Genomic DNA, 12,082 nt, shown 5'->3' with positions numbered 1-12,082 from the left:
AGTCTGCTGTATTTGCTGCTGTCGTTGGAGGACAGACGCCTTCAATCCTGCCACCTCCAAAGACAGACCTTGAAGCTGTTTTGCCAAGGCAGCAATAGGATCCATATTGGATTCTAAGTAGAGAAAAAAAAACAATAAAAAGAAAAATATATATATATTTTTTTTTTCTCAAAAAGTAAAGGCCAGTTATAATATCACGGTCGGCGTGACTATCACATACGTGACACAGAGGGAGGGAACAAGGAAGGCCCTGCCCAAGTGAGAGGGAAGATGGTGACCCCTGACTCACCTAGCGGCTGGCACCTGGCTGCCCTGACGTCCCTAGACGGGTTCCTCACCCGTACGCCGATCACGTGCCTAAAGCCCTGGCTTTCCCTGAGCTGAGCCCTAGATAGTGAACAGGGCGGTGGGAACACTAGTCCGCACCACTAGCTCTAAAGGAAAACACCAAGGGAAGGACAGACAATACAAACTCAACATATAATCCCAGGTGGGCGACAACGGGAGACAACAAGAAGCCCAACAGGGATCCGGAGGGAAGCACTCTGGAACGACAACCAGGATTCACAACTCCAGTAGGTCAGTATAGATGTCCAGGCAGGAAGCTCTATAACTGGCAACTAGAGAAGAGTGAGGGGAGAATATAAGGAGGTTGGGAGTGGTCAGACAAGAAACAGCTGAGGAGGAGAAGCTACGGATCCCTGATTGAGACAAAAAGGATAGCAAGGCAAACACAGAAAACAATCACAAAGAAACAACTTGATCTTTAGATATAGAGCGCGCAGCCACCCGCTGCGACCTCCTGACCCCGGGTATAACGGAGTCAGACGTGGCTCTTGATACCCTCGTGACACAGGAAGCGACAGATCTACCAGCTACCGAAACCAATGTTTTTTTCAACGACGAGAATACCGACCCGGGAGAAGACGACCCACCGCACACGTCAAGGAAGGGGCTGCCACTGATCAAAACCAGATGGGGATACAGACATGCTTGCAGGTATGAATACTATTGTGAACATCTCTTCACGTACACTATCACCTGCAGAACTTAATGTACTTTCTAAAGGCCTGTCGCTTTGCCCATATGGCACCCTTCGTCACTTCTCCCCGGACCAAGAACTACAAAGGTTCTACAGATCTATTAGATTAAAAGCACATTTTTCCCAACAAACCAACGCTACACTGCCTTCCACACCTACGACTACTACAGAATTGGCTATTAAGACACTTATTTTAACAAACAAAAGCAATTTCATGCCCCCAAAAGATTATCATGCAGTAGAAGCCTTTATCAATTTGGTACAACAAGAAATTAACAGAAACATCAAACCCCTCGGAATTTAAAGAGCTAAGAACACATTGCACTTAACATATTACGAGACGACAAATCCATCACTATAAAACCGGCAGACAAAGGCGGGGCAATTGTCGGACACCCCGGCCTATATAGCCGAAATCAACAGACAACTAGCAGATACATCTACATACGAGAAAGTAATATGCAATCCCGTCTTTCGAATTAAAAGAGAAATAGGCTCTTTTCTTGATCACCATTTGCTCTTAGGTACCATCGATAAGGCCACATACACCTTTCTTATAAACGAAAACCCAGTCACTCCAGTCTTTTACACACTGCCAAAATACATAAAAACCTCACCAATCCACCAGGTCGACCCATTGTGGCCTCAACAGATTCCATACTCTCTCCACTCTCAATTTTTCTTGAAAAAGTCCTAACCCCACTTGTCAAACAAACACGCTCTTTCCTGTTGGACACCTCACATTTCCTATCCATCATCATTAATCTGGATGACATTGCCCCTGAATACCTACTGGTAACACTTGATGTTAACAGCCTATATACCTCAATCTCCCATGTTAGCGGTGTCCAGTCTGTCTCATCACTTCTGGCCACCTCCGAATATTATTAACCAAACGCACAATTCTTTTGTGTGGCATTGTTACGATATATAGTACAAAACAATTATTTTATGTTTGGAGATGACTATTACATCCAGAAATGGGGTACCGCTATGGGGGCGAATGTAGCACCGCCATATGCAAATACATTTATGGCCAAATTTGAAGAAGATTTATTCTACCCACATCCTCTTTTTCAGACATACGCAAAAACCTGGTGCAGAAAACGATGTCTTCTGCATCTGGAAGCGGGACTCCTATTCATTTTCTGAATTCACTGATTACATTAACAGACAATACCCAGACCTAACTTTCACTTCTCATGTCGATTTACAATCCATCAGTTTTTTGGACACTGTAGTTATCAAAACACAAACAGGCACACTTACCACGGACCTACACCAAAAACCTACGGACCGCAATACACTACTTCACTACTCTAGTTGCCATCCAAAAAACACCAAACATTCCCTACCCCGTTCTTAATTCAAACAAGCAGCTAGAATTGTAGAAAATTCAGCCCTCAAGAACCAGCGCCTGACTGAAATGGCACAAAAATATTGAGAGGGGTTATCCTACCACACTTCTCCAAAAGGAACTATCTCTTGTCCAATCTACCCCATCTACCACATCAAAATCGATATCTCCACGTGTTCCCTTGGTAATTACTTACCATCCTTTTGCACCTAAAATTCAATCTATAGTTAAAAAACACTGGTCCATTCTCCAACAATCCTACCCAAATGTTACAGAATTCCAATACCCTGTCCGCATGTGCTACAGAAGATCATCAAACTTAAAAGACAAATTAGTGTGTGCTGATATAGGTCTACTTAAACCTAGACTTACACAAACTACCCTAGTGCCCAAAAAAACAGGCACGTACCCTTGCCTTAATTGTGCCCAATGCACCAATGTGATTAAAGGAAATAGAATCATACATCCACATTCAGACAAAGTGTACTACTCCAGAGACCTATACACATGCAACTCTTCTTTTGTGGTGTACTTGATCAAATGCCCGTGCGGCTTATCATATGTGGGCGAGACTATCCAGAATGTACGAGACCGTATCTCGAAACATAAATCCGACATTCGATGTAAAAAAATAGAACTACCTATCGCGTACTGCTGCTCACAAAGTCTGGCTAGCATGTCCAAGGTGGAGTTCCACCTTGTGGGCACGTCACATATGAGGCTGTGAGCGGGAAGGCCCAAGTTACGCTGCAGCGCTGACAGCTCAGTAGCAGCAGGGTGAGAACGCCGAAAGCACGCTCAGACGGCCCGCACTTTATGCAGCAGCTCTGACATATCGGGGAAATTTTTAAGGAATCTTTGCACCACCAAATTCAGCACAAGCACCAGGCAAGGGATGTGCGTCAAACCGGCTAGTCCCAGAGCTGCTACGAGATTTTGCCCATTATCGCACACCACCAGGCCGGGGCTTGAGGCTGACTGGCACAAACCACTTATCGGTCTGTTGTTCAAGGCCCGTCCACAGTTCCTGCGCGGTGTGGGGTGCGTCCCCCAAAACAGATAAGTTTTAAAACTGCCTGCTGTCCTTTACCCCTGGCTGTGCTGAAGTTGGTGGTGGTGTTACGCTGACCGGATGAGGAGCCGGTAGAGCATGAGGAAGCAGAGTAGGAGGAGGAAGCAACAGGAGGCAAACTGAAGCGCCCTGCAATCCTCGGTGGTGGAAGGACATGCGCCAAACTGCTATCCGCCTCAGGCCCAGCCGCCACTGCATTTACCCAGTGTGCTGTTATGGAGATATAATGGCCCTGACCATGCTTACTGGTCCACGTATCCGTAGTGAGGTGCACCTTGCCACAGATGGCGTTGTGCAGTGCACGCCTCATTTTGTCCCCTACTTGGTTGTGCAGGGAGGGATGGCACGCCTGGAAAAGAAGTGGCGGCTGGGCACGACGTACTGTGGGACAGCCACCGCCATAAGGCCTTTAAAACTATCCGTCTCCACCAGACGGAATGACAGCATTTCAAAGGCCAGTAATTTAGAAATGCTGGCATTCAGGGCTAGGGATCGCGGGTGGTTTATGGGGGTACTTCCTCTTCCTCTCCAGCGTTTGGGATATGGAGAGCTGAACGCTTCCGTGGGACATTGTGGAGATGCTTGGTGACCCAGGTGTTGGTGTTACTGGCAGATCCTCTGTTTGCGGGGTGGCAGGGGGCACTGTCACTCCAGAGGTGGATGAAAATGCCGAGACTGCAGCAGAAGAGGAAGCAGGAGGAGACCTTTCTTGTATTTTGAGGTGTCTACTTTACTACAGCTCGTGCTTTGCACTTAAATGCCTGGTCATGCAGGTGGTGCTCAGGTTGAGAACGTTTATGCCTCGCTTCAGGCTCTGATTGCACAGCGTGCAAACCACTCGTGTCTTGTTGTCAGCACATTGTCTGAAGAACTGCCATGCCAGGGAACTCCTTGGAGCTGGATTTGGTGTGCTCGGTCCCTTGCTGCGGTGGGCAGTAGCAGGCGTACTGTCTAGAGCACGGCCGCTCCGCTTTTGCACCCTGCTACCTCTTCTGCTGTGCTGGTGGCTCTGTGCGACCACCGCCTCTTCCTCCGAACTACATCGGTCACTCACATGACCTTGATTCCATACCTCATTTTCCTCCACATCATCTTCCACCCAGTCTTCACCCCCGCCCTCCTTGTCGGTCTGCACACTTTCGAAAGCCCCAGCAGTTGGCACCTGTGTTTCGTCATCATCCGAGATGTGCTCCGATGGTCCTCCCATGTACTCATCTTGAAAGATAAGTGGTTGGGCATCGGTGCACTCAATCTCTTCCACTTCTGGGGCAGGGCTAGGTGGATGGCCCTGGGAAACCGTGCTAACAGAGTCATCAAAAAGCAGAAGAGACTGCTGCATGACTTGGTGTTCAGACTGCTTGGCTGATTTGCAAGGGGGCGAGGTGAAAGACTGATGGACATCGGCTGCAGGTGCCAACTCTGATCTTTCAGCAGGAGACTGGGTGGGAGATTATGTGAAGGAACTGGATCCACTGTCAGCAACCCAATCTACTATCGCCTGTACCTGTTCAGGCCTAACCATTCGTAGAGCCGCATTAGGCCCGACCAAATACCGCTACAGGTTCTGTCGCCTGAGGAAGTGGTTTCACTTGGCGTGTAGCTGGCACAGATCGACCACGTCCTCTCCCTGCAACAGGAGCTCCACCAGCAGCACCACGATCTGGGCCACGTCCCTTAGTTGACGCTCTCTTCATATTTCTCGAATTTAGGATCTTGCCTTAAATTGGTGTTTAATTAATAGTAGAATAGAACGACAGTATGTAAAAGGTGTATCTCACACGCCCTGAACCGGACTAGACCTTAATTAAATATGTTTGCCCAAAATGGCTGTATTTCAAATACCTGAATAGAAGCCCTGTATTTAAAGGGTGTATCTCACACGGCCTGATCCACACTAGGAAACTATCAAAGAATTGTGCCAAAAATTGCTTTATTTCAAATAAACTGAATAGAAAGACAGTATGTAAAGGCGGTATCTCACAATGACATCTGCAGCAAAGGCTGCCAACTAAATTGTTTTCCCCCAATTGGGTGTTTGTTTAATAACTGAATATGAGAAGCAGTATATAACCCTGGAATTTCACATGTCAAGTAGCTGCAAGGGCTGTAAAATGGTGTATTTTGCCCAAAAAAGGGTGTTTTATTACAAAAGAATATAAGCCCTGTATATACAGGGTGTATCTCACACGCCCTGAACCAAACTAGGCCGCAATTAAAGACTTGTGCACAAAATGGCTGTATTTCAAATACCTGAATCAAACCCCTGTATTTAAAGGGTGTATCTCACACGCCCTGAACCAGACTAGGCCTTCTTTTAATTTTGTTTGCCCAAAATGGCTGTATTTCAAATACCTGAATAGAACCCCTTTATTTAAAGGGTGTATCTCCCATGCCCTGATCCACACTAGGACGCTATCAAAGAATTGTGCCCAAAATGCCTTTATTTCAAATAACTGAATAGAAAGACCGTATGTAAAGGCGGTATCTCACAATGACATCTGCAGCCAAGGCTGCCAACAATTTTTTTTTTGCCCAAATGGGTGTTTGTTTAATAACTGAATTTGACAGCAGTATATAAGCCTGTAAGTTCACACGTGCTGATGCTGCAAGGCCTGAAAATAGTGTTTTTCAAACCCCAGAAAATGATGGTTGCATTTCTAGCTTAAATTGCACACCGACTAATCCAGATGTTGTAGATTGCCAAAAATGTCTTTTTTTGGTAACAGAATATGAAAGCTGTATATATTAAACTTGAATTTAACCCTTGCAGATCAGGAAAATACAGTTGTTTTTGCAAAAAAAGTGTGTTTTTAAAACCCCAGAAAATGATGGGTGTATTTCTACCTTAAATTGCACACTGACTAATCCAGATGTTGTATATTGCCAAAAAAGTGTTTTTTTGGTAACAGAATATGAAAGCTGTATATATTAAACTTGAATTTAACACTCGCAGATCAGGAAAATAGTGGTTTTTGGCTAAAAAGTGTGTTTTTAAAAACCCAGAAAATTATGGCTGTACTTCTAGCTTAAATTGAACACTGACTAAGCCTGCAAATGCACCAGATGTTGTAAATTGCCCAAAAAATTTAGATTTTTTTTTTACAAACAGATTATTTGTGCTGTTTTTAAAGCTTGGATTTCAATGTCCCAAAAGCTCAGATGCAGTGCTGGTGCACTAAGCCTGCAGGCTATATTTCTTTGGTGCTGCATTGAATATATGTGTTGTAGGAAGGCGCAGGGGTCCGTCATTGACGGAAGGTACTTGCACTGAGCTTGTATAAAATGGCCGTCGCCACCCACCTAACTGACTTATAAAAGTTTTTTTTTTTTCGGTCACTGGGCTCAGGGCAGGAAAAAAAAATTGTGCCCTGCACCCACACAACACAATGTATGTAGATCGCTGAGTTAGATTCATGTTTTGAGCAAAGATTCTCTCCTATTCTCTCCCTGAAATCACCAGCCACATCCTCTCCCTACACTGGTAACAGCAGAGTGACGTGCAGCGCTACGTGACCCAAGCTTATATAGAGGCTGGGTCACATGCTGCACTGGCCAATCACAGCCATGCCAATAGTAGGCATGTCTGTAATGGCTTCTAAGGTCACACAGTTAACCGCTTGTTGATTGGCTGCTCTGCAGCCTTTCAAAAAGCGCCAAGAAAGCGCCGAACACCGAACCCAAACTTTTACTGAAATGTTCGCGTCCGGGGTCCAAAAATCCTAAAGTTCGGTACGAACCTGAACTTTACAGTTTGGGTTCGCTCAACACTAATAATGATACTTCTTTTCCCCCTTCTACTCCCTATCTACAAAATGACTCCTAAAGTCCAACCATGACAGGTAGTACGTGATATCATATAGTATAGTAAGATCTATTTGTATGTAATGATATCTAATATCATATAATATAACAAGCCCTATATATATATATATATTGAAGAAAAATCCAACGGGAGCACCATCCAGAGAGCGGGTGCAATGTCCAACAATGGGTTTCAGCAATACCCAATATTATAAAAAAGAAAAAAGTTGGACTGCACTCCTGAATTGTAGTGAAAACAATAAAACTTTATTCACCCATATTGTGGCAAACTTGCGACGTTTCGGCTCACATGAGCCTTCCTCAAAGGCTCATGTGAGCCGAAATGTCGCAAGTTTGCCACAATATGGGTGAATAAAGTTTTATTGTTTTCACTACAATTCAGGAGTGCAGTCCAACTTTTTTCATGTATATATACACAGTTGCCTAGCCATGCTCTCATATCCTTTACATTGCCGTACTTTATATAATCTATGCACAACCCATCAGGATGTAGTGATTTTAGGTTAATGTCTAACTGCTATATGTAATTTTTCCCCATATTGTTGTGCTTTACATATTTATGCATCACCAAGTAATATATGATAATTCTGGACCCAGTTATGCTACCATTTCTATTTGTCCTATGCACTTCTAACAAAGTACATTGCCAGTGTCCTTACTAGCGTTCTTCTGCCATCCGCGCGTGCGCGATGACGTCACACGTTTTGTGACGCCACGCGCAGTAGCGCGCTGAAGTCAGACGCACGGCGGCAACCGCATTACCACGGCCTTGCTCATTTGGCCTAAGCCATCCAGCAAACAAGATGCTCCCAATACTAAGGTATGTCTCATTACGCGGTTCCCATGCTATTGGAACCTCCCTACTGCAAATTTCTTTCTTTATGGCAGTCTCTATATTTCTTTGGTGCTGCATTGAATATATATGTTGTAGGAAGGCGCAGGGGTCCGTCATTGACGGAAGGTACGGGTCACCAAGGTTCCTGGCCTCGGTGAGATAAGAACCGGTAATTTTGTGTGTCAGCCGCAGCTAGTGCTCGCTGACACTGTTTTACTTAGTGTGGCTGTAAAGCCAATACAGGCCGGTTCTTATTGGGAGCAGTCAAAGAGCAGGGTGGGTGGCTGTTCCCCACATCCAGGCCAGGTTTTGGGCTGGGGTTTAACAGCCCAGCCAGCAGCTTAGCTGGGTGTGGAATGAACCTCCAGATGATAGTGGAGCTCTGTGTTTTGGGTGCTGAGGAGTTCTACCATACTGCAAGGCTGAGAGCTGCATGAGAGCTGCCAGGTGACGTGTTTTTGAGTTCTGTGGACTTTTGTTGTGTGAATTAACACGAGGATTCCTGCGGTGTGCATTAACACCAGGGTCCTGCCAAGTATTGTGTTTCTTTTCTGCCTTTTTGTGTGAATAAACACTGACTTTTGCTTTTCAACCTTGGTTTTGCCTCTGTATTGCGTCCGCTTACCCTGCCTACCAGAGGAAATCCCTACAATGTATGTGTGTATATATATATTTATCAAAAACAGGACTTCTATTTTTCTACTATTCAACCCAGAGACTTACTAATACTTCTTATACGCTATAGGTCCGACCATATGTAGCAGGAATCTTCTGAAACTTGTGTTACACTGTGACCTCACCTAGACCTATGATTTTACATATATACTTACCCTTTTGGTTACTAATCTCTTTAAGACTCTTGATATACCGACAGATCTCCTCTGTCCATTATATTCTATACTCTGTGTACTAAATCTAATATCCGAATTGTACTATGTACCTTGACATAAATTATTAATATCTAGGAATATTGTTTTCCTATATATGTATCCTCATATGTAACATATCTCTTATTTTGCCCCAGGCCGTGAACCAGGTCTTCTGATAAGAACGAAACGTTGGCCAGTATTAATTATTACTTCCTGGATGGGTAATAAAGAAGCATTATTAATTCAACTATAAAACAAGTGCCGTGGTCATTCCCATTATGTTCATACCTTGAGAAAACAGGGATAGACTAGATGTCTAGCTTCCCACTACATCATATGCAATATTAAATGGTGCCATCAAAGAATTGGATATAACAATTGGGAAAAAATGAAACACCTCTCCACCTAAGTGGCTTCTATCCAGTAGACTCATTTTTGTATCTAATAGACAGCCATTCATCTGAATTGTTGCAATCATAGAGGAAATTCCTGGCTTCCCATGGTCTCCCCTTCAATCCAGTGTTTACTGAGGGTGTCGGCAGCAGGACTTGAGGTGGTCAGCTGATCTCTGTGGCAGCTGCATGTTGAAAGTCGTTTTCTCTGATGAGGAAAATCTTGAAGACTGAGAAATGGAAATTGCTGCTCTTTTTCAAGATTATAGTTATTCTCATCTGTCAGATCCCTCAACTCTTGCTTCCGTGACATGCCTGAATGGCACATCTTAAAAGATAGTAATCAAGTGAAACTTTAAGGTGAGATCTAGGAGGCCAGGACTTCACGCAAAAGTTGGGCCAACTTGAAAACAGTACTAAAAGTTTCATATTTCCAGATCATTAACATCAAGGGTTTTGCCACAATTGTTGTCAGACCTTGCATGATGTTATTTTCAGTAGAAACCTCGGTACTGCAATATGTCACCCCCAGGGCCGATCGTGTCCCAGGTTTATATGCCGAGTGGTGTGGTGCGGCCTTATTAGTCTCTGTGTGTGTCACGGTGCTCCTAACTGGATACCGTCGCTCCCCGGGGTTAGGCTCTGAAGCAATTAAGGGGAGAGTAATGGTGGAGGTGGAAAAGTCCAGACTTTATAAAGGTCAAAGGCTTTACTTGAATCAACTTGCATCAAGAAGGGTTTTTTCTCTTGGCTCCAGCAGGTTTTGGCATAAACTGGCATGCAAACTTGAATATTCTGCTTTCTTTCTCTGCTTTGCTAAACTCAGCTTTAGTCTGCTAGCTGGACTTTAGGACTGTTCTGGGAGTGGGGGGCCTTTTGCTGTTGACCCCCTCGCAATAATCTGCCTGTTAATCTCCTCTCCTTTCAACTCAAGACTAGGCTATGAACTCACTAACACTTTCTGCAGCCACCCCCTTGGTAGCAAGCGGAATTAGCCCACTTCTGCCCATAAGGGGGAGACTGGAATGGTAAGTTCCATTCTATCTAAAGACCTCTCTGCCATATCCGCTGCTACCTGTCTGCGAACCAGGCATATTACATGAACATAGTTTCATAGCAGCATTATGAATGCACAGTGTAGGAGGACCTGGAATAAATACGCAGATGATATTATTGTTAGCCCATTAGAGACAGTAACAGGGTGTAGGAATGGTAATGCCAGTCTGGGGTACTACAGTACTAGGACTTTGGGGTTATTTACTTAAATATGTCTATATTAGGCATATTTCTGGTGCACACTGCGGCTTAAAGGTCTCCCCGCTCACGCCAGGTCTAAAAAAAAGTGTGCTTGTAGTTGGCGTGAAGTGGGTTGATGTACGCCTCTTTTCGGTGTAGAGAACGGTCTAAATGTAAGACAGCAAGGAAGTTAGTGTAGATTTAGAAGCGGCGGTGGATTCGCCGAAGTTATGTTGCACCTCTACATAACTTCGCCGGATCCACCACCAGTTCAGGGCCTTATTAAGACTGGCGTCTAAAATGCTGATCTTAATAAATGACACCCTAAATCTATTATAAAATGGAAAAAGTACGTGAAAATTTCAACTATGTTCAGGAACCTGGAAGTTCATCTGCTTTTCTGTTTTATTAATTTTACCTTTTATAACATAACGACCACTTTTCTTTCTGAAAAATTTACAGCTCTCAAGCAAATAGACCTCCATGCGCCTCACCACCCAGGTCCATTACTAGCAACAGATGGAGAACATAACTATCTAGTGCACTTCAGAGCTCATCAGAAGCCTCTGCGTATGGAACGTACAGGAGTTAAAGAGTTACACTACATTGCTACAGAGCTGGATGGACTTGGGGCTCGGAAAGATATGGTCATTGTCTTGACTTTCTCTGCACATTTTGTCACCTATCCAATAGAACTGTACATTCGACGACTGCAGCACATTCGAGAAGCTATAACTCAACTATTGGAACGTAGCCCTGATACAAAAATACTTATTAAATCAGCCAATACTGGATATAATTATGCGTTGGTCAATGACTGGTTGTCCTATCAGTTGGATACAGTGATGAGAGCTATGTTTTCCAAGTTACCAGTGACCATATTGGATGTTTGGCAAATGACGTCTTGCCACAGATTACCAGAGAATCTACATCCTGGAGGGATCATTGTCAAAAACGAAGTGGACCTGATGTTGTCCTTTATATGTCCTTAGTGATTCTGAGCTTAGAAACAGAAGTGAAGGCTCTACATGCCAGCCCATTCTTCATGAGAATATAGTGATACATTTAGTTATATATTAACAGAAATCAGTGAAAGACGTTGACCGATGAAACCTGTCCAGAAACCTTTTTATTGCTATAATTGCTTTATTCCAGAATCAAGGCCATGCGTGTGGCTTTTTTTTTTTACTGGGAACTCACAAGTGAGCCGGCCATGAGTAAGGCTTTTACGCCAAAACATGTCGACCAGGGAATGGGCTCCTGTATATAGACTTTTTATATCCTTTCCATAAATAAACCCTGGATTTTATTGGACTTTTTCTGGTGTTAAATTTGTTTTGCTGCAGTTTTGAAAACTTGATATTTCAAGTGTTACCGAGTTTAGATATTGTGAAGAAGTCTGGGTGCACTGGATTTGTGTTTTGTGTTTCTGAAGCATATTTTAGTTCTAAGACAAG

The 12,082-nt window shown here is 44.0% G+C and overlaps 1 protein-coding gene across 1 annotated transcript in view; it reads left to right on the top strand.

Moving 5' to 3' along the window:
- LOC120986643 (NXPE family member 3-like) overlaps positions 1 to 11,795 on the top strand; it is an 87,439-nt gene extending 75,644 nt beyond the window's left edge. The window contains exon 7 of the mRNA XM_040415306.1: positions 11,088 to 11,795. Within this exon, the coding sequence (XP_040271240.1) occupies positions 11,088 to 11,617 (530 nt within the window). The 3' untranslated portion in view covers positions 11,618 to 11,795. The remainder of the gene's footprint in view (positions 1 to 11,087) is intronic.
- The last annotated feature ends 287 nt before the right edge of the window (positions 11,796 to 12,082 follow it).

This window comes from Bufo bufo, chromosome 1 (genome assembly GCF_905171765.1).
Source record: "Bufo bufo chromosome 1, aBufBuf1.1, whole genome shotgun sequence".
NCBI lineage: Eukaryota > Metazoa > Chordata > Amphibia > Anura > Bufonidae > Bufo > Bufo bufo.
Note: the sequence above shows the minus strand (reverse complement) of the source record. Positions and strands in the feature narration are given on the sequence as shown.